The sequence below is a fragment of the Panthera onca genome, chromosome A2 (genome assembly GCF_046562875.1).
Source record: "Panthera onca isolate mPanOnc1 chromosome A2, mPanOnc1 haplotype 2, whole genome shotgun sequence".
NCBI classification, from domain to species: domain Eukaryota; kingdom Metazoa; phylum Chordata; class Mammalia; order Carnivora; family Felidae; genus Panthera; species Panthera onca.
In genome coordinates, this window is record NC_138340.1 from 104,466,587 (window position 1) to 104,492,515 (window position 25,929).

The window sequence follows — 25,929 nt, forward strand, 5'->3', positions numbered from 1 at the left end:
TATGAATAAAATAATGTATTTTCATAAAATTGATTTTGATCAGTTCATTAATTCTTAATATATGGGTTACACGATACTGATCTGCCTTCTGAATTAGTCACCTTTTACAGTATCAGAAGTATAGCTTTTGTGCAATGCTATTTTATTCTATTCAGTAACTTCAAAGTTAGTAGGTGCTGCACGCGTTTTATAAGGCTGTTAGCTAAATTCTTCAAGTAACTGCAGATTATTTCTCAACCATTTTGTACAAATGGAGCTCATTTTATTCAAAGAGATCAACTTGAGGATTATCTGGAAGACCCCTGAGTGCATACACTGACGATCACAGTTTTAGAACAATCATATGATTTTTATTCCTTCTCTTCAATAAGACAGATGCAATGGAATTTGTTTTTATGAGTTTTTTTTTTGTTTAAATCTTTGATTTAAAGTAAAATTCTCATCTTTGTTAATTTTTGAGGCAACATCTGATAATCTGATGTTTTTTGTAATCTTTGCAAATAATCCAATGAACAGCAGGGGGAGCTCAAACTCTACTATGAATGTAAAACACCTAGTCTAAACCACTTTTATAGCAACACAGCTATGTTTAAGATAAAATAGCTTATTATACTATTTTTAAAAGACCTGAAAACCTAATGTCCTCCCCTCTACCAAATGTTGTTGCAGTAAATGTTGCCTGAAAAATGGAATTGCTTTTTAATGGCACCTTTTGAATTTTCTTTTCACACACAAGAAGTCTACCAAATCAGATAGATAGTACTTCACTGTGCCTTTCCCAGGGCTACATCTGTGAAAAATACAACTACTTCCAAAACAGTGAAAAAGTTGAATGACTCCTTTTCACTTTTCAAATTAAACAGTTCTCATATTCTAAGGTGAATGAATGAAAACAAAAGATGACACAATTAAGAGGTAAGCACTGAAAAAACTTCTAGACCAGTGGTCAGCAAACCACAACCTGCAAATGAATGTGACCTGATGACTGTCTTTATAATGGGAGGTTTACTGGGAAACTGCCGTGTTCATTCTTCTATGTACTGTGTATTGTCTACACCTGCATTCTTCTGATGACAGAATTGAGAAGTTGTGACAAAGACCTGGCTGAAAATTTCTACTATCTGGGCCTTGACAGAAAAAGTTTGTGACCCTTGGTCTAGATATTTAACAAAGTCCTGGGCAAAACACTTATTCTCTCTTGAAAATTTTAGCTTTTGAAATCATACAAAGACTCCTTCAAATTTTAGTAGTAAGAAAGACACAACCATGGATACATTAGACATGAAACGAAGAATGTGAATCAGGAAAAAGAAGAGTCAACACACAATTTTGATTCCTTTTAGTTACAAAAATTATCAAGACCTTATTTTCTCCATCTGCTCAAAATTAAAAAGACAACCCGCTCCTTTTTTTCTTTTCTTTTCTTTTTTTAACAAAGATAACAAATATAAAAATCTAGTCATAAACAGCCTTCAAAGTACAATTAAAAACCAACTAGAGAGATCCATCTTTTGAAAGGTTAATGAGTTCGGGATTTGAACATTTAAATCCCTGCCATGTGGTTGATTTCGCAATGGCTGCAGCAATGAGGAAGAGTGTATATAGCAGATGTAATAGCGAATTCCATCCTGTTGCCATCCAAACTGAACTTTGTACTCTTTAGAATACAAGAACTTGCAAATGTCTCCATGACACTCTGAGCACATATGTCTTCATCCCATATGAAAAGAGGCAGTTTCTATGGCAATACTGGTTAAATGCCTATCATGCTGCACTAATATAGTGCAAAAATGTGCCTTCCATATAGCAAAAGAGATGCAGGCAACCAGTTTGAAAATTAGGGAAAGTAGAAATATATTAACACAAGCAAATAAGTTTTCCAGACAATAACCACTATAAAATACTGAACTTGAGGACTTTTTTTTTTTTTTTCTCTAAGATCCTAGTACATGTCCAGCATTCGTATTTTGGAGAAAGACACGAACTAATTCTTAGAAGAAAGTCTTTGCCTCTGAAATGCAGGTTAATGAAAGCTATCATCAAACGACCAAGATGCTGAATTTACTCAATGGGTTTTCTGCTCCGCTTAGAGCTTATCTTTTATTCGCTTATCTTTTATTCACCATTAAAATTGCTTATTAACAAGTACATAGTCTGACGTAGTAATGTGTATCATTCAATTGCGTATACATGTTGTTATGCTTCACTATAGTATTGTAGAGATCTTGGTATAAACTCTTCATGCTAAAATGTTGTTACGGGTTAACACTGCCGACAGAGGCTTGGATCAGGCATCCTAACTGAACAATTCCACAACCATATTTTAGAGATGAATGTGAATTGTCAGTTGGTAGATATCAGAAAAGATCACAGAAAACTTAGAATGCAGCATGTATTCAACTAAAACTCCTAGAATTCTCAGGGCTGTTTTGTTTTTTTTTTGTTTTTTGTTTTTTTGTTTTTTGTTTTTTTGTTTTTTTGTAAGTGGTACTGTCTTAATATCTCCAATGGCACTGTGATTTTCACTCCTTTCTTTGATGCTCTTTTAAAAAGTTACATTGCATTTTAATTCACACAGTATGAAGAGCTTTGTGGCTTCTGGATGTCTACTGCAAAGTCAGAAATCTGAAACTGGTTGTTGCCAGGGTAAGTTATATTTTACATGTCTGCGTCTCCATCATAGGCTAAGGTTAAAGGTTTCAGTCGGTTGTTTTGCCTTCTTTGGGGTTTCTTTGGCTTTTTGCTGTAAACAACACAACAACAATAGGAGAAAGAATCATTTGTAAATTCTGTTTTAAATGACAAACTTTGAAATGTATTGATAAAGTTGCTAATTGCCTGTATGACCTAAATTCAATCTTAGAATTGGATACTCTGGTATCTTTGAATTTCTTAGGTATGGTCTGAATAAAATTTAAAAAGAACTCCTCCCATATTTTATTATCTTATAAAAGTGAATTATCAAATGGAATTCCTCTGGTACTAACAATGGAAATACTATAGTATAGTCATTTATATTTGAGCAGAAATCTTTGTAAATAATACATAATTCATAATACATGTTTAAAAAGATAGTTGAATCGGATTAGGTATGACCATAATCTCTTCCCCCAGTAGTAACTGAGGATCAGTCTGGAGTTCACCGTAAGCATATGAAGCAGTATTCTCTTGCAGAACCAAGGAGAACACACTTAAGATGACCTGGCGCAGCTCTGGCTCATTTTCAGATTTCAAACGGCTCAGATTTGGTAGGTTTTAGACCAACTATGACAGAAGCCATTTTTATTTAGAATGGCAGACGAACACTCAATGTGGAATACTTATTTGATTTAGTTTGCTGTTCCTGTGTTATGGTCAACCGACAGTATTTTTGCTGAAATAGATTGTTGTGCCCCCTTAGATTGTGAAATAGTTACTCACCAAGCTAGATAAATCATGGAGACCATAAAGATGAGTAACACAAATGCCCCAGCTGCTACACCGTAAACCCAGGTCTTTAGTCTCCCATCTAAGAAGAATGGATATTAGTCATTAATTTACATTAGTTTGGTGTGTGATTATATATATATATATATATATATATATATATATATATGAGACAGTCTTTAACTATGACCAATGACCAGCCACATATGACCACATTGTTTCAAAACAAAATGAATTACTGCCTAGGCACAGTTAATGATGAATGCAACGCTGCTATTATGAGTTAGATGCTGCTTCATTAAAGGTAAATTACCAATGAGACTTGAAAGGCAAAGAAATAATGTTTTCAATTAAATTTGTGTTCCGATTTCAAGTTTATATGCCTAAATTTTTGCTGCTTAACTAAATTTTAGTTCAAATCAAATATATGTGTAATGCTAAATAAACATTTTGTTCTGATTTTCACTCTAAGAATGGCAATTACAAGAAGAAAAATAATGCAATTTCAAGAAAGTCCAATAGCTTAGGGTTGATGCAGACAGGTATTTGAACATAAATTTTGTCACTTTAGCCTTTTTTTTTTCCTAGATGAATTGAAAGTGAATCTGTTCAACATTTTTTTAGAATTAATCTTTTATCTAATTTACACTTACACTGTATTTTAAGGTTCATTTGACAACATCATTTGCGAAAATAGCCAAGTTTGATTATAACATATAATTTTTTAACTCTGAATAATTTTTTTCTACCTTTTCTATTATATGGAATTAGGCAAGACAGGAACTTCCCTAATTTGGTTTTCTGGTCTTACTTTCTTTGAACTTCTTAGTTTTGTGTTGAGAATAAACTTCAACTAGAAGATAGTATTAATAACCTTACCTAACTTAATCTGAAACTCACATCAACACATATTTTCTGTTGCATACGTAAAATTAAAGGTGACATTGGTGCAAAAATTATGGGTTGGGCAAATGGACTTCACAGACACTCTCGTTTATTTAATGTTTGGAAGGCATCAAAAACAAATGTTTTTTCTGCCTGAAGCTGGATCAACCCAGGGGTCCATTAGTTGGAAACAATCTGTTAATATTCTAAATAGTCTTCTTTTCAATTCTCAAGACTTAAAAAATTAGACACTGGTTTAAAATCTGCCCTGAGAGTTCTTCAACAAATAATCTTTGAGTTCCTCAAAAACCAAGAACAATGCCTAAATGTACTTTTTTAAGAACATAAACCTTTTTAATATACTAAAATACTCACTGTAGGGAAGCTATATATTAAACTTAAAACACTCTTTTTAAAAACCAGTTTTGATTTGAGGAGATCTGCATGGATTCTTATTCAAGGTCACAATTGCTAACAGCCATGTGCTGGTCCACGATCTTGAATACTGAGAGAAGAGTTTCCCGTGTTTGCAAAGACAAGTCAGCTTTGCAAAATAAATTGTATTTCAGCTAAGAACCTTACCAAGGCAGGGATAATGTGGTTAAATCACAGTATTTGAGCTACCTCACTCCAAAACTGAAAATACTTAAAATCCTAATAGTGATTCTCCAGTAAGGGAAAGTGTTTTGACTTAATACATTCCAAAGAGAGAGGTGCTAGCTATGAGGATTCTTTCTTTTCTCATGTTTGTAACAAGTATAAGGTAGACTGCACCTGGCTTTGCCTGGCGATTTCCTTTGGTCACTAACTAGCAATTCCTCTTGGTGTAAGAAACACCATCATGATCTTACCTACCATATAGCCTTCATAGCACAATTTTAAGCACCAGCGTTAGTTCCAGGAATAAGCATATAGTTGATTTCAACTGGGGAGAGAAAGTATGCAGAGTAGGGATAGCATTTTACTAGACCTTTAAGCTTTTGCCTGTATTGGCTTCAAGCCCATTACTAGACACATGAAGAATGTCTGTTTAATATGACAGGGGTCTGGTCAGTCTTCAAATTTAGATCATCCCATCTAGACAGGAAGGCTCCATCCCTGCCCTTCTGTATCTGATGCTAGTATGGGTTCTGATTACTTCAGTTTATCAAACGGAAGAGCTGATAGAAATTGGGCTGGCCACCAAGTGCCCCTTGGCACAGCACTGCATTACTGATGTTCCTATTTTAGGTTCAAATTATTACCCGTCTGTGGTCAAATGAAAAATTCTTGAATGTCTTTACAGTTTTATTTGTTCCAGTTCTGAATGACAATACACTTTTTTCCTCATTAATATTTTCACTGTTAGATTTCTTTATTCAATATGATCATAATTATACTTGTAAATGTAGGTCTGAGATCAAAATAACTAATATCCTAAATTTTTTTTCCATAGAAGAAAGTCATTTCTCTGAACTTTGAGCATGAGTGCTTTTTTTTTTATAATAGTAAAAACATAATATATGGCAGTATCAGAATAAATGAGTACAGATGAAATAATTAATAGCTCATATGAAAATGCTTGCTCATTCTTTTAATCCTTTGACATGGTTAAATGTATAAGTAAGAGATTCTACATCAACACTGTCTAGTCACTTCACCTGGCCCAAATGGCTGTAGAAACCAGGTCCTTCCCCGTCCTGTTGGGTTATTGGAGGATGGGGTTGGATGTACTGCGCGACTCGTTTTCACATCTCCTCTTTTGTCCTCCACAGTGGGTATCACCACCACGGGGATAAGTGTGCATTGCTCAAGTGTACCATTAGAAGACATGACTTCAGTGTATCCTTCTTCACAACTGCATGTCCTCATCTGCAGGAGAACAAGAGGATTTCTACACATATAAGGTGATCTTTGAAAGCATGACAGATAGGACTTGAAGAGAAGGCTTTCAAGAAGTGTTGTTTTGGAAGTTTACCACATGTAGTTTCTGTCTTAACTACATAAAAAAGGACATACATTTTTTACTGTACACAAATTATTCTAACAGAAACAAGTACATTTAGAATTATTTACATTGATAAACGGAGAGGTCCAGAAATTAAGTTGCAGGCCTCAAGACATGCGTTTTGGGGTAGGGGGAATGGACTGTACAAGAGTCAGTGGGGTGAGAAATAATGAAGCTAGTTTATTTATCCTATTGAATTCATACATACCTCACTACAGTAAGAGTGGGGTTGACTACACGGTGGGTTACAAGACCTGTCAGCATCAGGCTGGCGCACCACCAAGCAGCCCCCTGCAGAACAGAAAATCATACATTGACAAGCAGCATCTCTTGCAATGATAGAAATACACTGTTGTATAGACGTGTCTTTGAATCCTGAACCACTTTGGGAATCCATGGATTTTTCTGAGAGCAACTGATTGTGAGATAGTTGGTTAACCTTGACCACTTTATACAGGAACTTGAGGCTCTTCTTTTTTATTTTTCTTAACATGTACTTATTTTTTGAGAGAGACAGAGTGTGAGCAGGGGAAGCACAAAGAGAGAGGGAGTTACAGATTCTGAAGCAGGTTCCAGGCTCTGAGCTGTCAGCACAGAGCCCAACGTGGGGCTCAAATTCAAGAACTGTGAGATCATGACTTGAGCTGAAGTTGGATGCTTAACTGACTGAGCCACCCAGGCGCCCCAGAGACTCTTGTTCTTCTTCAGAGCAGATGGCACAGAGCCTGGAACTCAGCAGGTGCTCAGTAAGCGCTTGTTTTTGTAGTTGCTACTTTGAAAACACTAATTGCACAAGGGCTATTTCTATCCTAGTCCCCCCTGTTGGCCCAGTTCAACATTGCAAAACAGATTTAATTTTCCTTCAGAGTTAACTTTTTTCTTGGCTATTCAAAGAAATAGTTGTCACATTCTTTGAGATGTCTCTTTAATTTACGTGACTACCACATACATGTTCTTCTCTAATAATGTATATTTCTTTGAGAAAATTTCCAATTCCTGCTAATTCAGGAGTTTTGGGGGTAGAGGAAAGAAAACACTTGCAGCTACTAGGAGGTATATTTATGTTATTGTTTAAACTTGACATTGCAGCTCTGTTTTTTCTTCCTTCTCTTTCTTCTTTTCAAGTAGAGTGTGCCTGCGTAAGTTGTTAAAAGTGAGGTTTTAAGATAGGAACAGATGTCCTAGAGAAACCATATTGCTGATATGGAAGGAACTTAGAGTTTCAAACCATACTTGCTCACTTGAACAGAATTTTAGGAAAGCAAAGTTTTTTCCTTTATTTATGGAACTGATCATCCCCTGGGATTTAATCAAAGATAACTATTGTTAATTCTTTGCCTTATCTCTCAATAATATAAATACACTATTCATCAAAAAAAAATTGTGATGGGAAAGCAAATTGCAGTTAAATGTCCATGTTGAAGTTATTATCATTAAACACATGAAGAAAAAGGAAAATAACATCTTGATTTCTAATAAGGACAACATCATAAAACAGAAGCAGGCGGTCAAGGTAGGTAATATACTTCACATGCTTGTCTATATCTCATAAAGAATCTTACCACTCCTAAAAGATGGAAGAAGAATGCATATAGAGTTTATCACAAATCATTTACATGTTGGCTTTTTGGTATCAAAGAGTATTAGAAAGAAATACATGGGATGCTTTAATGAATTAAAAAGAAGGTGAACATATGATTTCTACAGCAAGTCTTTTAAAATTTGACTTACCTTGGCATTGGGGACTATCCCCAATTTTAGTGAGAAAAGAGCTTTTAATATGTAGAAGAAAAGGCAAACAAATATTATTTGCATCCATATTTGGAAAAAAGCCCTGGAAGTAATAGGACCCTCTGGGGAAGCTGCAACATCCCCTCTGAATAGTTTAAAGAATGCAGACCTTCATTTTCAACACTTGAGTCGAATGTACCACCTCTATAAATGCCTTCAAATTTAGAAAATCTATGCTTCCCTTCCCAGGACTCTTTCTCCCCATATGCCTCTTAACAGTGGTGTGGTTGGAACATTTTCTGCCTAATACTGAGAGAGAGCAAAGAGTTTCCTGGCAGGGGTCTCTTCTTTGTTATATATGTGTCCACTGGGAGTTGCTATTATCAATGGTTTCTTGATACAGATTTGTCATGTATAAAATCTTACCTTCACAAAAACATAATTTGATATCCTGTTCCAGCTTTCATAGGGAGGAAATAAGTAATTACGTTTAAATAAATGCAGGTAATTTAAAATTTAATATAAAAATTGATGCTTTCCAAAAAGCATATTGATTCCTGTTCCTGTTATCTTGATGTATATATTACAGCTAAATTTATAAATGGACATTACTCACAGACACCCAAATGCACATTACTTTCTCTCCCTGCCAGAGGGTCAAAACGATGGCAGTAAGTCAGCAGGTTCCCCTAAGCAGTTAACTGTCAAAACTCATGCTACTGCTGCACTATGAAGATTTCTACAGATTAGACTTACACAAATAAATTGTTGAAGGAGAGATCTTAGATCTTTGGGTCATATGTTTAGGGTTGAGGTTCTGGCTCCAACCTTGTTTTTTTTTTCCTAGGAAATTTGCAAGGTGGTTCAGTACATACCTGGAGCCAAGTTTCTTGCCATTTCATAGGGACATTAAGATCCCTTGCATTTACTGAGTTTAGATAAAGAGACTTGAAGTAATTGCAGATTAGAGAAGCTCTTTGGGGGTGTATTTGGGTCAAGGGACATTTCAGAAAGATTTTTCATTTGGATTTCTTCTTTGAGTATATAATTTTTGAGTGGAGACAGAGTGGGTTAGCTGCCCAGATAGTCTGGGCTTGAGATTTGCCAACAGATTTTACCTATTAATGAATAGAAAACTAAAACATAGATTTCTGAATTATCTAAGTATCAAGATACTTAGATTTGTAAAATCATACTCCCTTTGTAATACTTTTGGTCTGCATGTATATGGTCTCTAAGATCCAGAAACAAAATATATATCTATATATTTAGCATGTGGTAAGTTATTCACATATAAAAATTGTTAGGAAAGATAATCTGAGAATTATGATAATTTATTGGAATTAGACTATTTTAAAAAAAAATTTTTTTAACGTTTTATTTATGCATGAACGGGGGAGGGGCAGAGAGAGAGGGAGACACAGAATCGGAAGCAGGCTCCAGGCTCTGAGCCATCAGCCCAGAGCCCGACACGGGGCTCGAACTCACGGACCTCGAGATCGTGACCTGAGCTGAAGTCGGACGCTTAACCGACTGAGCCACCCAGGCACCCCGGAATTAGACTATTTTAACCAAACTCGTGCAGCAATGTCTAAGCAATGTCTAAGCTAGATGAGGGAGAATTTAATTGAAACATTAAAAAATAAAAGTCATTGGTCGCCAGTTATATATAGCCTAGGTACTGAATTTGCAACATGTTTTGGATACCTTGAGTATCTTTGTTTCCTTAATTGTTTAACCAACTGCATGTGCGTTACAGGAAGACTTTCAAAAACCAAAGAAATTTGGAGGTTTACCTGTTACGTTTATACCATCTGACCTTTGACACCAGACTGTTCGGGAAGAACCTTTCCAAGCACTGGCCATCCATTTGTATTCATAACACTGTCCATCTGCAGGGACACAATAAACATGAACAGAAGCATTCTGCTGTCTAGAAGGACAATCATGGGGAAAGTATATTAGGAAAATATTTATAAACAACTGAAAAGTGGTGAATCCATCTCAAAAATGATTCGAATGTTACTGTCCTAAAATTACCATGGAAATGTTATAAAATTCCCGATACATTCCTAAATCCCAACTAATGTTTTATGTCCACTGTCCTATCTGATGTGAACTTGGATTTTTAATATAATTTAACGTTCAAAGTATTATAAAATATCAAATTTACATACGGGGCAAATAATAACAAAAAATGTTCAATTACTTATGCAGTTTTAACAAATACTACCATTTAGACATGTTTGCTTTAGTTTTCTTTTGTCTGTTGGGGAGTGAAAAATAAGATGAACGTGATATCCTATTATTAGGTCCTCTTCCTGATGTGATGTTCCTCCATATCTATCCAGCAAAAGCCACGATTTTAAAGTAGATACATGCATTCCTTTGTCATGGTTTTTATTCTTTTAATATAATACATTATATGAGGTATGTATATATCCATAAAATACAGCACATCTGGTCCTCAAACAACATGGAGGTTAGGGGCATGTACCCCTATGCAGTCTAAAGTCTGTGTAGAACTTTGACTCCCCCAAAATTTAACTATAAACAGCCTACTGCTGACCGGAAGCCTTACTGATAGACAGTCAGTTAACACATACTTTGTATTATATGTGTTATGTACTATGTGCTTAAAATAAAGAAAACCATAAGGAAGAGAAAGTATAGTTACTGTGTTTATATTTAAAAAAATCTACATGTAAGTAGACCTGCAGTATTCAAACCATGTTGTTCAAAGGTCAACTGGATTAAGAATTCTAAAAGTATACTGTATGTATCAATCTGAAACATTCAGTATTGTAGAAGAAATATTTCTATGTGACTTTTTTTATAATGCAGCTCTGGTCTTATTTAACTGCTATATAAAATTCCACTGTACTAAATGCCACAGTTTTTTGTTTGTTTTTAGCTATTTCTTCTCTGGTGGCCTTTTAGGTTTTCAATTTTTGCTATTAGTACAATGCCTCAGTGGTCCACCTTCTGCAAGTCTCCTTGTGCTTCTTTAAAGTAAATATCAAGAGGAGAAACTGCTGTGTATCACCATAGGGATGGCTGCAACCTTCCTAAATATAACTTTTTTTCCCTCCCCAAAACAACAATCCACACACCCACCAGCAGTGAATAAGGGTTATCATTGCTTAAGCCTTTAATAACATTGATAATTGCCAGATTTAAAACTTCTGGTTTGTCTGGTGGGTGTGGAAGCTGCATTGTCATTCACAAATTTTTAATGTTTACTTACTTTTGTGTGTGTGTGAAAGACAGAGTGTGAGCAGGGGAGGGCAGAGAGAGAGGAAGACACAGAATCTGAAGCAGGGTCCAGGCTATGAGCTGTCAACACAGAGCCAGACAGGAGGCTCAAACTAGTGAACTGCGAGATCATCACCTGAGCTAAAGTCAGATGCTCAACTGAGCCAGCCAGGTGCCCCTATATTGTCATTTTAAATTGTAGTTCTGTAATTACTAAAGCTATTAAAGAGTAACAAATGTTTTGGGGGCATTTAGACTTCCTTTTATGAGAATTGCTTCTTTATATCTTGTGGCCATTTTTTTTATCCTACTGAAATCTGTGCCTTTTCTTATTGAATTGTGGAAATATTTATTCTAGGATAGCAGTTCTCAAAGTATCCTGTAGAGAACCTGGGAGACTTTGACATTCTCCCAGGTGCGTGTGTGTGTGTGTGTGTGTGTACTTTTTCAAGTACACATTCATGTGAGTAGAGCTGGGTTTTCTTCATATACATAAACCAAAATAAGACTGCAACAGATTGAATGCAGAAGTAAAGAATCCACCTGTCTTCCTTTAAGCCAGATATTAGAGATTTGCAAAAATGTAAAACAAGACCATACTTGTCAAAGTTACTGTTTTTGGTTTGCAAAATAATTTTTCAGCAAGTATGTTATTTACGGTTACACAAAATTGGTTTATGATTATTGTAAATCTTTTCATTTTTAATACAAACTTTTATGTATCTAAAATTCACAAAAGAAAATTTGGATCAGTCGTTGTAGATACTAATCCTTGGAAATTAATTGCCCTCACAAATATATTTTCTAAGTCTGTAGTTTCTTTCTTAGCCTTGTTTATGATCATTTATTATGTAGAAGATTGAAATTTTAATTTAAAATAATTTTTCTTCCTTCCCATTTTTGTGCTTTTTGTATCCTATGTAGGAAATTATTCCCTACCTTGAGTTTATAATGATATTCTCCTATATTTTCTTTTAAATGTTGTATAGTTCTATTTCACTTTCAGGTCTATAATTTATCTAAAACACAATTTTATGTATGGTGTGAACTAAAGATAATTTTAAAAACATTACATGGGTAACAAGTTATTGCAACATTATTTACCCACCTACTACCCTACTGACTTTCATTTCTGTCATGTATCCATATATGACAATTTGTTCCTGAGATTCTTTCATTAGTTTAATTGCTTTATTGTTGACTTGTCACTCTTTTTAAATTACTAATGCTGTAGAATAAATTTTGAAAAAAGCCATGTAAGTCCCCTAATCTCTCCCACTTTTTCCTTCTTGAAATTCTGGGATCTTATTGGTCTTCGACCTCTTTGTATTAATTTTTGGGTCAATATCTCATAACACATTAAAAACCTGTTCAAATTGCCAGGGTGCTTGGGTGGCTCAGTCAGTTAAGCCTCCCCACTTTGGTTCAAAAATGATACCATCGTTCATGAATTCAAGCCCTGGGTGGGGCTGTGCTGACAGTTCAGAGCCTGGAGCCTGCTCTGGATTCTTTGTTTCCCCTCCCTCTCTCTTTGCCCTTCCCTCACTGTGCCTTGTCACTCAAAAATAAATAAATACTAAAAACAAAAATCTGTTCACGTTAGGAAATGCTCAGCACGGTGAGTGTAGTTATCATCTGTCACAATACAAAGTTATTAAAATCTTACTATATTCCCTCTGATGTACTTTTTATCCCTCTGACTTATTTACGTTGTAACTGGAAATTTGTACCTCTTAATCTCCTTCACCTATCACTTACTCTGGCAACCACTAGTTTGCTCCCTGTATTTATGAATCTGTATCTGTTTTCTTGTTTTGTTCATTCGTTTTGTTTTCATATGTTCCACATATGAGAGTAATCATATGGTATTTATCTTTGTCTGACTTTAATTATACCCTCTAGGTTCACCCACATTGTCTCAAAAGGCAAGATCACATTCTTTTGTATGGCTGAGTAATGGAATATTGCACACACACACACGTGTGTGTGTGTGTATTATACCATATATTTATCCATTCATTTATTGATGGACATTTAGCTTGTTTTGCTCTTGTAAATAATGCTGCAATAAACATGGGGTGCATAGGTCTTTTTGAGTTAGTATTTTTATTTGGGTAAATACCCAGAAGTGGAATTACTGGGTTATGGTAATTTTAATTTTTTGAGTAACCAACATACTGTTGACCACACTAACTGTACCAATTTACATTCCCATCAAGGATGCATGAGAGTTCCTATTCTCCACATCTTTGCCAACATTTATCTCTTAGCCATTCTGACTGGTGTGAGGAGATACCTCATTGTGGTTTTGGTTTACATTTCCCTGATGATTAGTTGAGTATCTTTTCATGTTGGCTATCTATCTGTGTCTCTTCCTTGGGGGGAAAAATGTCTATTCAGGTCCTTGCACATTTTTTAGATTTTTTTTTGGTGTTTTGTATAACTTCTTTATATATTCTGGATATTAACCCCTTTTTGGATTTATGATTTGCAAATATCTTCTCCCATTCAATAGGTTGCTTTGTTGTTTTGTTGACAGCTTCTTTCTTTGTGCAAAAGCTTTTCATTTTAGTGTAGTCCCAATAGTTTATTTTTGCTTTTGTTTCTCTTTCTGGACAACTATCTAGAAAAATGTTGCTAAGGCCAATGTCAAATTACTGCCTAGTTTTCTTCTAGGAGTTTTATGGTTTTATGTATTCTATTTATGTCTTTAACCCCTTTGAGTTTATTTTTGTATGTGGTATAAGAAAGTGGTCCAGTTTTATTCTTTTGTATGTAGCTGTGCAGTTTTACCAGTACCATTTATTGAAGAAACTGTCTTTTCTCTATTGTATCTTCTTGCCTCTTGTGTACCAGATTAATGGATCATGTAAGTATGGGCTCTCTATTCAGTTCCATTGATATAGGTGTCTATTTTTGTGCCAGTTCCACATGTTTTTGATTACTATAGCTTTGTAGTATAGTTTGAAATCTGAGATTGTGCTGCTTCCAGCTTTGTTGCTCTTTCTCAGGATTGCTTTGGCTATTCAGGGTCTTTGTGATTCCATATAAATCTTAGGAGTATTTGTTTTAGTTCAGTGTAAAATACCATCGGTACTTTGATAGGGATTATATTTACTCAGTAGATTGCTTTGGGTAGTATGAATATTTTAACAATATTTTCCTAATCCATGAGCATGATAGATCTTTTTATTTATTTGTGTAGTCTTCAATGTCTCATCAATGCCTTATTGTTTTTAGTGTACAGGTTTTCACTTCCTTGGTTAAGTTTATTCCTAGGTATTTTGTTCTTTTTGGTGCAATTATAAGTGGAGTTTTTTTTTCCTTTCTGCTACTTTGTAATTAGTGTATAGAAATGCAACAGGTGTCTACATATCGATTTTGTATCCTGCAACTTAACTGAATTCATTTATTGTAATAGTTTTTTGGGGGAGGGTTTTCTATGTATAATACCACATCATCTGCAAGCAGTGACAATTTTATTTCTTCCTTACCAACTTGCATGCTTTTCTTTTTATTGTATGATTGCAACATCTAGGATTTTGAGTACTACATTGACTAAAAGTGGTAAGAATGGATAACATCCTTGTTGTCCTTCTGTTCTTGATGGTGAACAACTAAGAGCTTGTCTGAGTATGATGTTAGCTGTGGGTTTGTCATCAATGGACTTTGTTGAGACTCACTTTGTTGAATTTTCATCATGAATGGGTGTTGTATTTTGTCAAATTCCTTTTCTGTATCTATTGAGATGATCATGGATTTTTTTCTATTTTGGTTGTTAAAATTTTTAATGTGAAAATCATAGTAATATGCACGATTATTTCTTTGCTTTCAACTATTAAGCTTCGGATTACACTTGGGCTGGAACCTTCTTTACCAGGTTGGCAATAGTGAGCATCCTTGCTTTGTTAGCAATTGCAAGGGAATGTCTCTAATGTTTTCCCTGATATTATCATGTATGCTGTTAGTTTTTGTAGATATCATTTATTAGGTGATTTCCTTCTAGTTCAAGTTAAATTGGAAGTTTCATTGTGAATTAAGGTTGCATTCTACAAACATTGTTTCAACACATTTAAAAATCCTATGACTTTTTTTTCTGTTGGTGTGATGACTTACATCATGATTAATTATGGTATTAAGGATTTGGTTAGATAGTAATCTTTTATGATTTTGACATCTATTTTCATTGGTGACATTATTGACTAATTTTACTGCTACACTCTCACGGAGCAGGGAGGATTTTCCTTATCTTTTTTTCCCACACAATTTTTTTTAAGATTTCACATAAAATGGAGTTGTTTATTCATTTAAATTTTGGTAAAACTCCATATAAAATGCCAAAACTGAAACAGGAATAAATAGACAATTTGAACAGAGCCATACCCAGTAAAGAAATCGAATTAGTAATCAAAAATCACCCAAATAACAAGAGTCCAGGGCCAGATGGCTTTCCAGGGGAATTCTACCAAACATTTAAGGAAGAGTTAATACCTATTCTCTTGAAGCTGTTCCAGAAAAATAGAAATGGAAGGAAAACTTCCAAACTCTTTCTATGAGGCCAGCATTACCTTGATTCCAAAACCAGACAGAGACCCCACTAAAAAGGAGAACTATAGACCAATTTCCCTGATGAACATGGATGCAAAAATCCCCAATAAGATATTAGCCAACCGGATCCAACAATACATTAGAACAATTATTCACCATGACCAAGCGGGATTTACCTGGGATGCAGGACTGGTTCAGCATCTGCAAAACAATCAGTGTGATTCTTCACATCAATAAAAGAAAGGACAAGAACACATGATCCTCTCAATAGATGCAGAGAAAGCATTTGACAAAATACAGCATCCTTTCTTGATAAAAACCCTCAAGAAAGTAGGGATAGAAGGATCATACCTCAAGATAATAAAAGCCATACATGAAAGACCCAATGCTAATATCATCCTCAATGGGGAAAAACTGAGAGCTTTTACCCTAAGGTCAGGAACAAGACAGATATGTCCCCTCTCACCACTGTTATTCAACATAGTATTGGAAGGCTTAGCCTCAGCAATCAGACAACACAAACCAAAGGCATCTAAATTGGCCAGGTCAAACTTTAACTCTTCGCAGATGACCTGATACTCTATATGGAAAACCCAAAAGATTCCAGCAAAAAACTGTTGGAACTGATCCATGAGTTCAGCAAAGTTGCAGGGTATAAAATCAATGCACAGAAATTGGTTGCATTCCTATACACTGATAATGAAGCAACAGAGGAGAAATCAAGGATCAATCCCATTTATAACTGTACCAAAACCCATAAAATACCTAGGAATAAATCTAACCAAACAGGTGAAAAATCCATACACTGAAAATTACAGAAAGCTTATGAAAGAAATTGAAGAAGACACATAAAAAAATGGAAAAAGATTCCATGATCCTGGATAGGAAGAACAAATATTGTTAAAATGTTGAGACTACCCAAAGCAATCTACATATTCAATGCAATCCCTATCACAATAAGATCAGCATTCTTCACAGAGCTATAACAAACAATCCTAAAATGTGTATGGAACCAGAAATGACCCCGAGTAGCCAAAGCAATCTTGAAAAAGAAAACCAAAGCAGGAGGCATCACAATCCCACACGTCAAGCTGTATTACAAAGCTGTAATCATCAAGACAGTATGGTACTGGCACAAGAGCAGACACTCAGATCAATGGAACAGGATAGAAAACCCAGAAATGGACACACAGTGTATGGCCAACTAATCTTTGACAAAGCAGGAAAGAATATCCAATGGAATAAAGACAGTCTCTTCAGCAAGTGGTGCTGAGAAAACTGAACAGCGACATGCAGAAGAATAAACCTGGACCACTTTGTTACACCATACACAAAAATAAACTCAAAATGGGTGAAAGACCTAAATGTAAGACAGGAAGCCATCAGAATCCTCATCAAGAAAGCAGCCAAAAACCTCTTTGACTTTGGCCTCAGCAACTTCTTACTCAACACATCTCCGGAGGCAAGAGAAACAAAAGCAAAAATCAACTATTGGGACCTCATCAAAATTAAAAGCTTCTGCACAGCAAAGGAAACAATCAGCAAAACTAAAACGCAACTGACAGAATAGGAGAAGATAGTTGCAAACAACATATCAGATAAAGGGTTGGTATCCAAAATCTATAAAGAACTTCTCAAACTCCACACCCAAAAAAACAATAATCCAGTGAAGAAATGGGCAAAAGACATGAATAGACATTTCTCCAAAGAGGACATCCAGATGGCCAACCGACACATGAAAAAATGCTCAACATCACTCATCATCAGGGAGATACAAATTAAAACCACAAAGAGATACCACCTCAGGCTAGTCAGAATAGCTATAATGGCTAAAATAAACAACTCAGGCAACAAGAGATGTCGGCAAGGATGCGGAGAAAAGGGATCTCTCTTGCACTGCTGGTGGGAATGCACTCTGGAAAGCAGTATGGAGATTCCTCAAAAAATTAAAATGGAACTATCCTATGAACCAGCAATTGCCCTACTAGGTATTTATCCGAAGGATACAGGTATGCTGTTTCAAAGAGGCACATGCACCCCAATGTTTATAGCATCACTATCAACAATAGCCAAAGTATGGAAAGAGCCCAAATGTCCATTGATGGATGAATGGATAAAGAAGATGTGTTACACACACACACACACTGGAGTATTACTCAGCAATCAAAAAGAATGAAATCTTGCCATTTGCAACTACGTGGATGGAACTAGAGGGTACTATGCGAAGTGAAATTAGAGAAAGACAAATATCATATGACTTCACTCATGAGGACTGCAAGATACAAAAGAGATGAACATAAGGGAAGGGAAGCAACAATAATATAAAAACAGGGTGGGGGACAAAACATAAGAGACTCTTAAATATGGAGAACAAACAGGGCTACTGGAGGGGTTGTGGGAGGGGGAATTGGCTAAAAGGGTAAGGGGCATTAAGAATCTACTCCTGAAATCATTGTTGCATGATATGCTAACTTGGATGTAAATTTTAAAAATTTAATTAAATAAAAATACAAAAAAAAAGTTTGGTAAAACTCAAAGCCATTTATGTTTTAGTTTGTTTCATGTATAAGTAAATATTTGATACACTTGAGTTTTTAATAGTTACATAATCCATAGTTTAGATTCTGTATCATTCTTGATAAATTATAAAATTTAGATTATCTTGAAGTTTCTATATTTATTAGGAAAATTTATTGATAATTTTTATTTTTTTTAAGTTTATCCATTTTGGGGGGGGGGGGGGCAGAGAGAAGGAGAGACAGAATCCCAAGTAGGCTCTACACCATCAGTGCACAGCCCTACATAGGGCTTGAATTCACGAGCCCCTGAGATCATGACCTGAGCCAAGATCAAGAGTCAGACGCTTAACTGACTGAGCCAGCGAGGCACCTCTAGTCATAATTTTTAAAACTCTACTCTATATGATGTAGTAGTTATTTTGCTCTTTTTTCCTGATTTTTTCCATGAGGTGGTCTATTTAGTTAGTTTGGTCAACTATTGGTTGTTGATTATTTTGTTTGTTTTCTATCTCACTGAATTTATATTTATCTGTATTAGTTACATTCTACTTGAGTTTAATGCTTAGCTCATTTTAATCTTTTCTACTCCCCTATTTAGGCATTTCAGGCTTTAAGTTTTCTTGTAAGTACTTTTGTGCTAAATCCCACATACCATTTGAAGTGTAACGCTCTAGAAGTGTCGTTTCCAGTTTTTACTGCTGTGTGCATGGTGACATTTCTTTCACAATTGCTGTGTTACTGATTTCTAATTTTATTTCGTTATCATTTGGGGGTGAACAAATTTTTCCTTGGGTCTGTTTCATTTATTGTAACCTCTGACTTTTCTCTACTTCATTACCTACACCCAGGACGTAGGGAATGGTTCATCTGTTTGGTAAATTAGGGAAGATTCAACTGACAAGGTGCATAATTATACCTAATTCTTGGGTTAAGTCATCTAGCCCATTTGGCTTTTATTCTAAGCCTTCTTCACTAACATTCCAAGCTTTTGTCTCCAACTTTTCAGTAAAAAAAGTAGTATTTTGGCTCCTATTTGCTATTAATTGTCATACTCTTTAATTGTTTCCAAAGACAAGCAGGAAGGAGAGGACCTATGTTCTACACTAGATATAAAGTCTTTTGTTTTCATTTAGACTGCCTCTGTGTTCCCAAAGTATGACATTTTAATGCTCTGTTGTTTTTGAAAATGTCATATACTGTTTATATTGGGTGCATGGCTCTATATGTGTGTATACATTCACACATAGACACAGAAACATGTACGTTCATGTGTTATGTCATATTAGTTCTTACCAATACTTTGATTTATCAATTTATAAGAATATAATAAAAATCTCTCATTTTGATGTGGATTTGTAGTTTTTCTTTGTTTCCTTTAACTTAAATAAAGGATATCCTGATACATGATCAGGATTGTCCTGAGTGTCCAAATAATGTGCTCTTAATTATCTGGGCCTTCTGTAGCTAATAAAACTGTGAACCATTTTTTACATTTCTTATCTAATTTTTGAAGGGTGAGAGATTTTTCTTCCTGTAAATTTTTAGAATTCAGAATCCTACTCTTAATTCTCAGTCTTAAGAGATCTTAGCAAATTTACTTATTGAGCAGAAAATTCTATATCTTATGCTTTTGTCTCTTAAAACTAAATTGAAAAGATTTCATGAATTGCAGCACTCACCATCACATGATTTTGTTTCTAACATTTGTTCTGGGCATAGATGTTGATTTTCCAGTTCTTGTATGATCACCGCTCTGGAACGGACCTGTATTCCACCAAAGCCTAGGTCCTCACCATTCACGCAGGTTATCTGACACAGGCTCCACGAAGACCAGTCCTTCAGATAACAGTCACCTGCAAAACACCAGTTGGTAGTTCATACACATACCCATAAACAGCAGCCGTCCAGCTAGTAATTATGTTTCTTCACCTCACCGGGAAATGTTTCTTGGTATGCTAGTCATACATGATATTTATAGGATTTAGATAAGTATTTAATTTTGGCAAGTTTATATGTGGTTTACAAGTGTATATTAATGTTAGTTTTGGAGTGGATGTTGCTGAATAGAAACTACAGCTTCCAGGACCTTGTGCCTTATGATTCACCTCCTCTTAAGAGACAACAAACAGTTGATTAAAACCTACCACCACTCCAGGGACGCCTGTGTGGCTCAGTCGGTTAAGGATCTGACTCTAGATTTTGGTTCAGGTCATGATCTCAGGGTGGTTGGTGAGTTTGAGTCCCGCGTCAAGCCCTGCACTGTTAGTGAGAAGCCTGCTTGGGATTCTCCCTCTCTCTCTCTGCCCTTCTCCCCCTTTCTCTTTCGTGCATGTGCTCTCCCTCTCAAAATAAACTTTATATATTAAAAAACAAAACAAAACAAAAAAAACCTACCACCATTCTTGACATTATGGTGAAGAGGTTTATTAAGCACTTGGTAGTACCAATGAAAATCTAAATATACATGAAATTTGTCTTGTAGATATGCATAATTTCAAAAACACTTGAACTACAAGGCTGAGAAAACTGGCATTTATACTTTAGTTTTTCCAATTTCTTGCCAGAGGTGTGAGGGTGAGACAGTCAAGTGAGCAGCAACTGCAGTAGTAATAATCCTTGTGACTTTATCTGACCTACATCTTCAATCGAATTCTTTTTTTCAATTATTTATTGAAGAAGAATATGCATGAAAAATGATCACATATTATAAATGTTCAAATTTTCACAGTCTGATTTTATAACTTTGCGGCCAATGCCCAAATCAAGCAAGAGGACATTCTCAGAATTTCAGAAACCTTTCTTGTGTGACATATGGAATCGTACCATCTCTATCTGTAAAAAATACTTCACTCATTTATGTTTGCAGGATCCACATGTATTTATGTAGTTCCACTGTGATCATTAGTGCTGTATTTTACTCCATTATATGACTGTGTCATAATTTAGATACCATTCTTTTGATGGGCAGGTGGAGAGTTATACATTATTTCTATAATGAATACTGCTATTGTGAACATCTTAGTGTGAGTTTTTGAACTTATATGTGCATTTCTACCGGGTGTATACTTAGGAGTGGAATTGCTGGGCCCTGGTGTATCCTGCGTTCAACATCTTCAACCATTTGGAGAACAAGGAGGATTTGATGAAATATACCTTTCCTGTATACCCATCCATTCTTCAGGACTGACTGGTGATACTGTACACAGGATATAGTAAATTATGATAGACACGAATCCACAGGGATTCTTATCATTTTAATTATTCCAGCCATACCATATGCATAATTCATATTGCCTTATATTATGCTGAAGATGCCTAATATTAGCACAAATCTGCCTGGAGATCTGATTAATGAAAACATGTCTTGTGTTATAATTAAGAAATCTTGGCCAGACGTGAATAACTGGCTAATAGGTATATGTATAACAGTAAAGTGGACTGATTTTTGTAGACCTTTATTATAGTATGTCATTAATAGTCAATGTCATCCTGAAGTGCAGAAAATTCTACTAAATTTTAGAAGCGTTAAGGAAAAAGAAACTACGAAGCATGTTTAAATACTTTGGGGTTACTCAGTTTTTAATTACATAGGAAAAACTATTAAAATTTTAAATAGTCCTCTCAAGATAAAGGTAATGTAACTACACCCCAGTGATTGCAAACTATGTGGAAATAAAACATATCTTTTTTTTTTTTTTTTTTTTTTTTTACTGGTAAGCTTTATTTCTGTGATTACATCACTTGACATAGTGTATTTTACAACAAAACTCAATAAATCTTTTAATATTTGTCTGTGAATTATATAATCGTCACCCCAAAAGAATCCATGTCAGGCTTTAAAAGCTGAATAACAGCAAATGACAGTGAGACATTGGGCTTGTACTAAACATACTTTTATGTTTTGACCATATAAACCATTATAATAATAAACCACACTATGCCTGCAAAAGATAGGACAAGTATATAAAATGCACTTCCTCCTTCAGTATTTTACTTACTTTAAAGCTTATTAGCTCATATGTTGCTAGCTTTCAAAACCCATTATTGGAGAAAACTAGCAACTGGGATGAAGAGGTGGTAACTTAGAAGAGCAGCCTCCTTCTGGGTTTGTAATTAATTTAATTAGAATAGTGTGTTTGTTCTGTTTTATGTTATTGTGGGATCTTGTTTTCCTTTGGGTAACTTAGGACAAATTTCAATCTTGTGTTTATTTATGTTACTATTAGATTAGCACCAGTCTCTTCCATTAGAAGGTAAACTCAATGAGGACAGGGTATATATGTCTCTCAATGTATTGAGCCCTGTGGCTAGCCCCCAGTAACACCTGATAATAATAATAAAATGAGTGGGTGATTGTGCTGTAGGAAGTATAAGAAAACAAGTGGACAAACTCCACAGGAAAGCAGACACGAATTCCTGGCAAGGCTGCTAGTGCTGCTCCGTGTTGTGGTTATCACGATAATCCTATTCATGGCGCTGGAGATTTGGCTCTGGAATAGACAGGCCTTCCAACTTTTAGCTTTGGTGCCTTTTGACTATGTGGCCATTCGGCACATGAAAGCCCAAAGGTTCAGTCCTTGGCTCTGCCCAGAGCCCTTACCTGCTGCAACAGCCTCAACCTTGTTCAGCTGTGAAGCAAAATGATTTTGTTGAATTGTATGTGAGAATGTGGACTGCAATCAGGCCAGTTTTTTTTGGGGGGGGGGAGGGCAGGAAATGGAGTAGGGGAATTGCTGGATCAGGAATAGGTTATTATTATCAGGTGCAGGAATGTCTAAGAAGCAACACTTAATCGAGGTCTAGAAAGTAAGATTTTTAAAAAGATCTTTCTTCGTTTGAAGTAGATGAAACTATAAGTATGTACAAAGGCTGTTGTTATGGTTGTGAGGAATGCCCTCAAAATCTAGCATACAGTTCAAAATATCAGGGATTATTTTACTTTACTGCTCTGTTTTAATTTTATTCAGTTCATCTTAATAAACTATAGAAACTGCCAATATTATCATATCAAATAATTTACTTAAGAATGAATAAACTGATGAGAGAATGAGCAACCCATATAGTAAGCTATTTACAGCATTTAGAGACTTCAATCCATTACAATAAACTTTTGAAAATATGTCCTCCATCTTTAAAATTTCCTTAAACCATAACTTTTTTATTTAGGTAGTCTATTTTTGTCTCCAGTCAAAATTTGTTTGCCAAATCCTTATTTTTATTTTTTTGGGGATCTTATTTGAAATAACACATTCCTTAAAGAGATCAGTTTTTTTCTTCTCATAATTATAAGCAAAGTGGAGAATAAAAACTTTCCACTGAGGGTGAAACACAGGCCATTTACTTCCAGTCTTATTTCTCTCTCGTCTACTAATAAATTGTTGCCCCCATCTTTCTCAAAGCCTTAGGCTCATGCTTGATGTTGAGCTTATTTTGATCTTCTGTCTACCCTACAGTTCTCTGCACCAAGCCCAACTTCCTAAATATTAGCTTATCACTGTCTTCCAGTTATTTCTAAACTATTTGATATACGATATTTGCTTTCCACATTTTACTGCATGAACCCATGTGTCCAACTCTGAATTGTGGTAATTTCTTTCAATATTTTCTTCCATAATATTTTTTTCTCACTCTCGAATGATTTTGCTGGGGAAAGGATTTTAGGCTCATGACTATTTTCCATCACACTGTGCATACATTCCATTGTCTTCGGACTTTCATTGTAACTAAGAAGAATTTTTTATGATTCTAATTGATTGTCTTCCAGTTGTAAGTACTTTTTTTTTTCTTTCTGCATGCTTTACTAGTTCTCTAGTTTTCTACATTCTGTGTTTTAACTACAGTGTACCTAGGTGTGATTTTGTTTTCGATTCTTTTCAGGACCCAAAGTAAGTTTTCATTAATTATAGGACTTAAATCTTTTGCTAGCCATTTGTGTTAAAACCCTGCTTTTCTCTCTCCTGGAAATCCTAAATAGATACAAATCCCCTTTCATACGTTCCCTGTCAAGCAGGAGCCTAAGGCCTTAACTGCCCTCCTCTGCGGGTGTTAGAACTCCAGGGTGGCAGCAGAGGCCACACGGGAGACCTGGACTTCACCCTGAGTTGGCAGTAACAAGGCAGTAACCCCTGCATCCACGCTACGTATCCAGTTGTTGACACAGATACTACTGAATGAGAAGACTTGCTGACATGCCTTAACTTAGACTAGCAAGTGCAACCTCTTCTCTATCCTAGGTCTAGTAAGAAATGACCAAACTATGAATAACATTTTGTTATTGTTACCTGGGCAAGGCTGGGTGCAGGTCTCCTCGAGAACCATTTTTTTATTACCATCTATAATGGGTTCAATGTCAGTACAGAATTCTTCATCGACCACTTTGCCGAAATCATCACCTGACCCATCACTCACTACACAAGAAATGTTCCTCGTTCTGGTCCCTTCACCACACTGGGCATCCTAGAACGCAGGAAGAAATAACTAATTAGGAAAAGAAAAATAATTCATTAGCAAGCTCATCACTTACAGTCATCTTCTGCACCATTGATCTTGATTTATGAGCAGTTAAAGAAGCATTTGAAACCCTAGAGAAGAAGTCCTGTAGGACACTAGCCATAAAGTATACAATGAACAATTTATTTTTTTTGTAGCCGAAGACAGGCAAATAAATTTTCATTAAAATGAATCTGTCTCCAAATGATTTTAAACACCAGGACAGGGACTGCTGGTTATCAAAACTAATTAAACAGTTATGAAATAGCAAGGCACCTAAAATCTTTAAGAGGAAACATGTCATCTGTAAGTTCTGAAAAATATTTCTGAAACTAAATCTCTGCAAATAAAGAACACTTCTCTCTCTCTCTCTCTCTCTCTCTCTCTCTATATATATATATATATATATATATATTTTTTTTTTTTTTTTTTTTTTAAAGAGAGAGTGAATGTGAATAGGGGCAAAGAGAGAGAGAGAATCCTAAGCAGATTCTGCACTCAGAAGGAAGTCAGACACAGGGCTCTTTTGTATGACCCTGGGATCATGACCTGAGCTGAAATCAAGAGTCAGATGCTCAAATGACTGAGCCACTGAGGTGCCCCCCACCCTGAGCTTGTTTTAAAGTAGGCTCCATGCTCCATGGAGCCCAATGAGGGGCTTGAACTCATGACCCTGAGATCAAGACCTGATCTGAGATCAAGAGACAGACGCTTAATTGCCTGAGCCATCCAGGTGACCCTCTATACAACTTCTTGAGATTTGATTACCTGTACTTGGCATAGAGACCACTGGCCATATTGCCATTGATAACAGGGCTTCACTGGGCAAGGCTTAGACTGTTCCATCAGGGCAGGGCATGGTCGTCCATCACCCTGAAAGGGCTGAGTCACTGTTCGTCTTCGGATCATTTTTCCTTTAAGAGATACAAAGTGATGCAAAGTGATATATTTGTGTAAGCATCTATCTTGAAAGACGGCATCACAGACATTTCTCCTGAGGAGATCCAAGGGACAAGTAAGTCTCAGATATTTTGAAAGGAAAGACCCTGATTCAACCTTTATGAAAATTATCTGGTAAGCATTAAAGCA

At 35.6% G+C, this 25,929-nt stretch overlaps 1 protein-coding gene and 1 long non-coding RNA gene across 4 annotated transcripts in view; one reads left to right on the top strand and one right to left on the bottom strand.

Annotated features, from left to right (window-relative positions):
• Window positions 1–1,324: 1,324 nt before the first annotated feature.
• The window catches only part of THSD7A (thrombospondin type 1 domain containing 7A), a 439,582-nt gene continuing 414,977 nt past the window's right edge, over window positions 1,325–25,929 (bottom strand). For 2 of the 3 annotated variants that reach the window (XM_060632563.3, XM_060632564.3), the window contains 8 exons: window positions 25,609–25,754; window positions 24,633–24,807; window positions 20,031–20,204; window positions 9,826–9,921; window positions 6,507–6,589; window positions 5,952–6,162; window positions 3,421–3,508; window positions 1,325–2,743 (listed from right to left, as the gene is read on the bottom strand). In XM_060632563.3, the coding sequence (XP_060488546.3) occupies window positions 2,659–2,743; window positions 3,421–3,508; window positions 5,952–6,162; window positions 6,507–6,589; window positions 9,826–9,921; window positions 20,031–20,204; window positions 24,633–24,807; window positions 25,609–25,754 (1,058 nt within the window). In that variant the 3' untranslated portion in view covers window positions 1,325–2,658. The remainder of the gene's footprint in view (window positions 2,744–3,420; window positions 3,509–5,951; window positions 6,163–6,506; window positions 6,590–9,825; window positions 9,922–20,030; window positions 20,205–24,632; window positions 24,808–25,608; window positions 25,755–25,929) is intronic. The other variant, XM_060632565.3, reaches the window with a different exon arrangement.
• On the top strand, window positions 6,071–10,917 carry LOC144615121 (uncharacterized). Its single transcript, XR_013553585.1, has 2 exons — window positions 6,071–6,197; window positions 9,789–10,917. It is a non-coding gene; the product is annotated as an uncharacterized LOC144615121 (long non-coding RNA).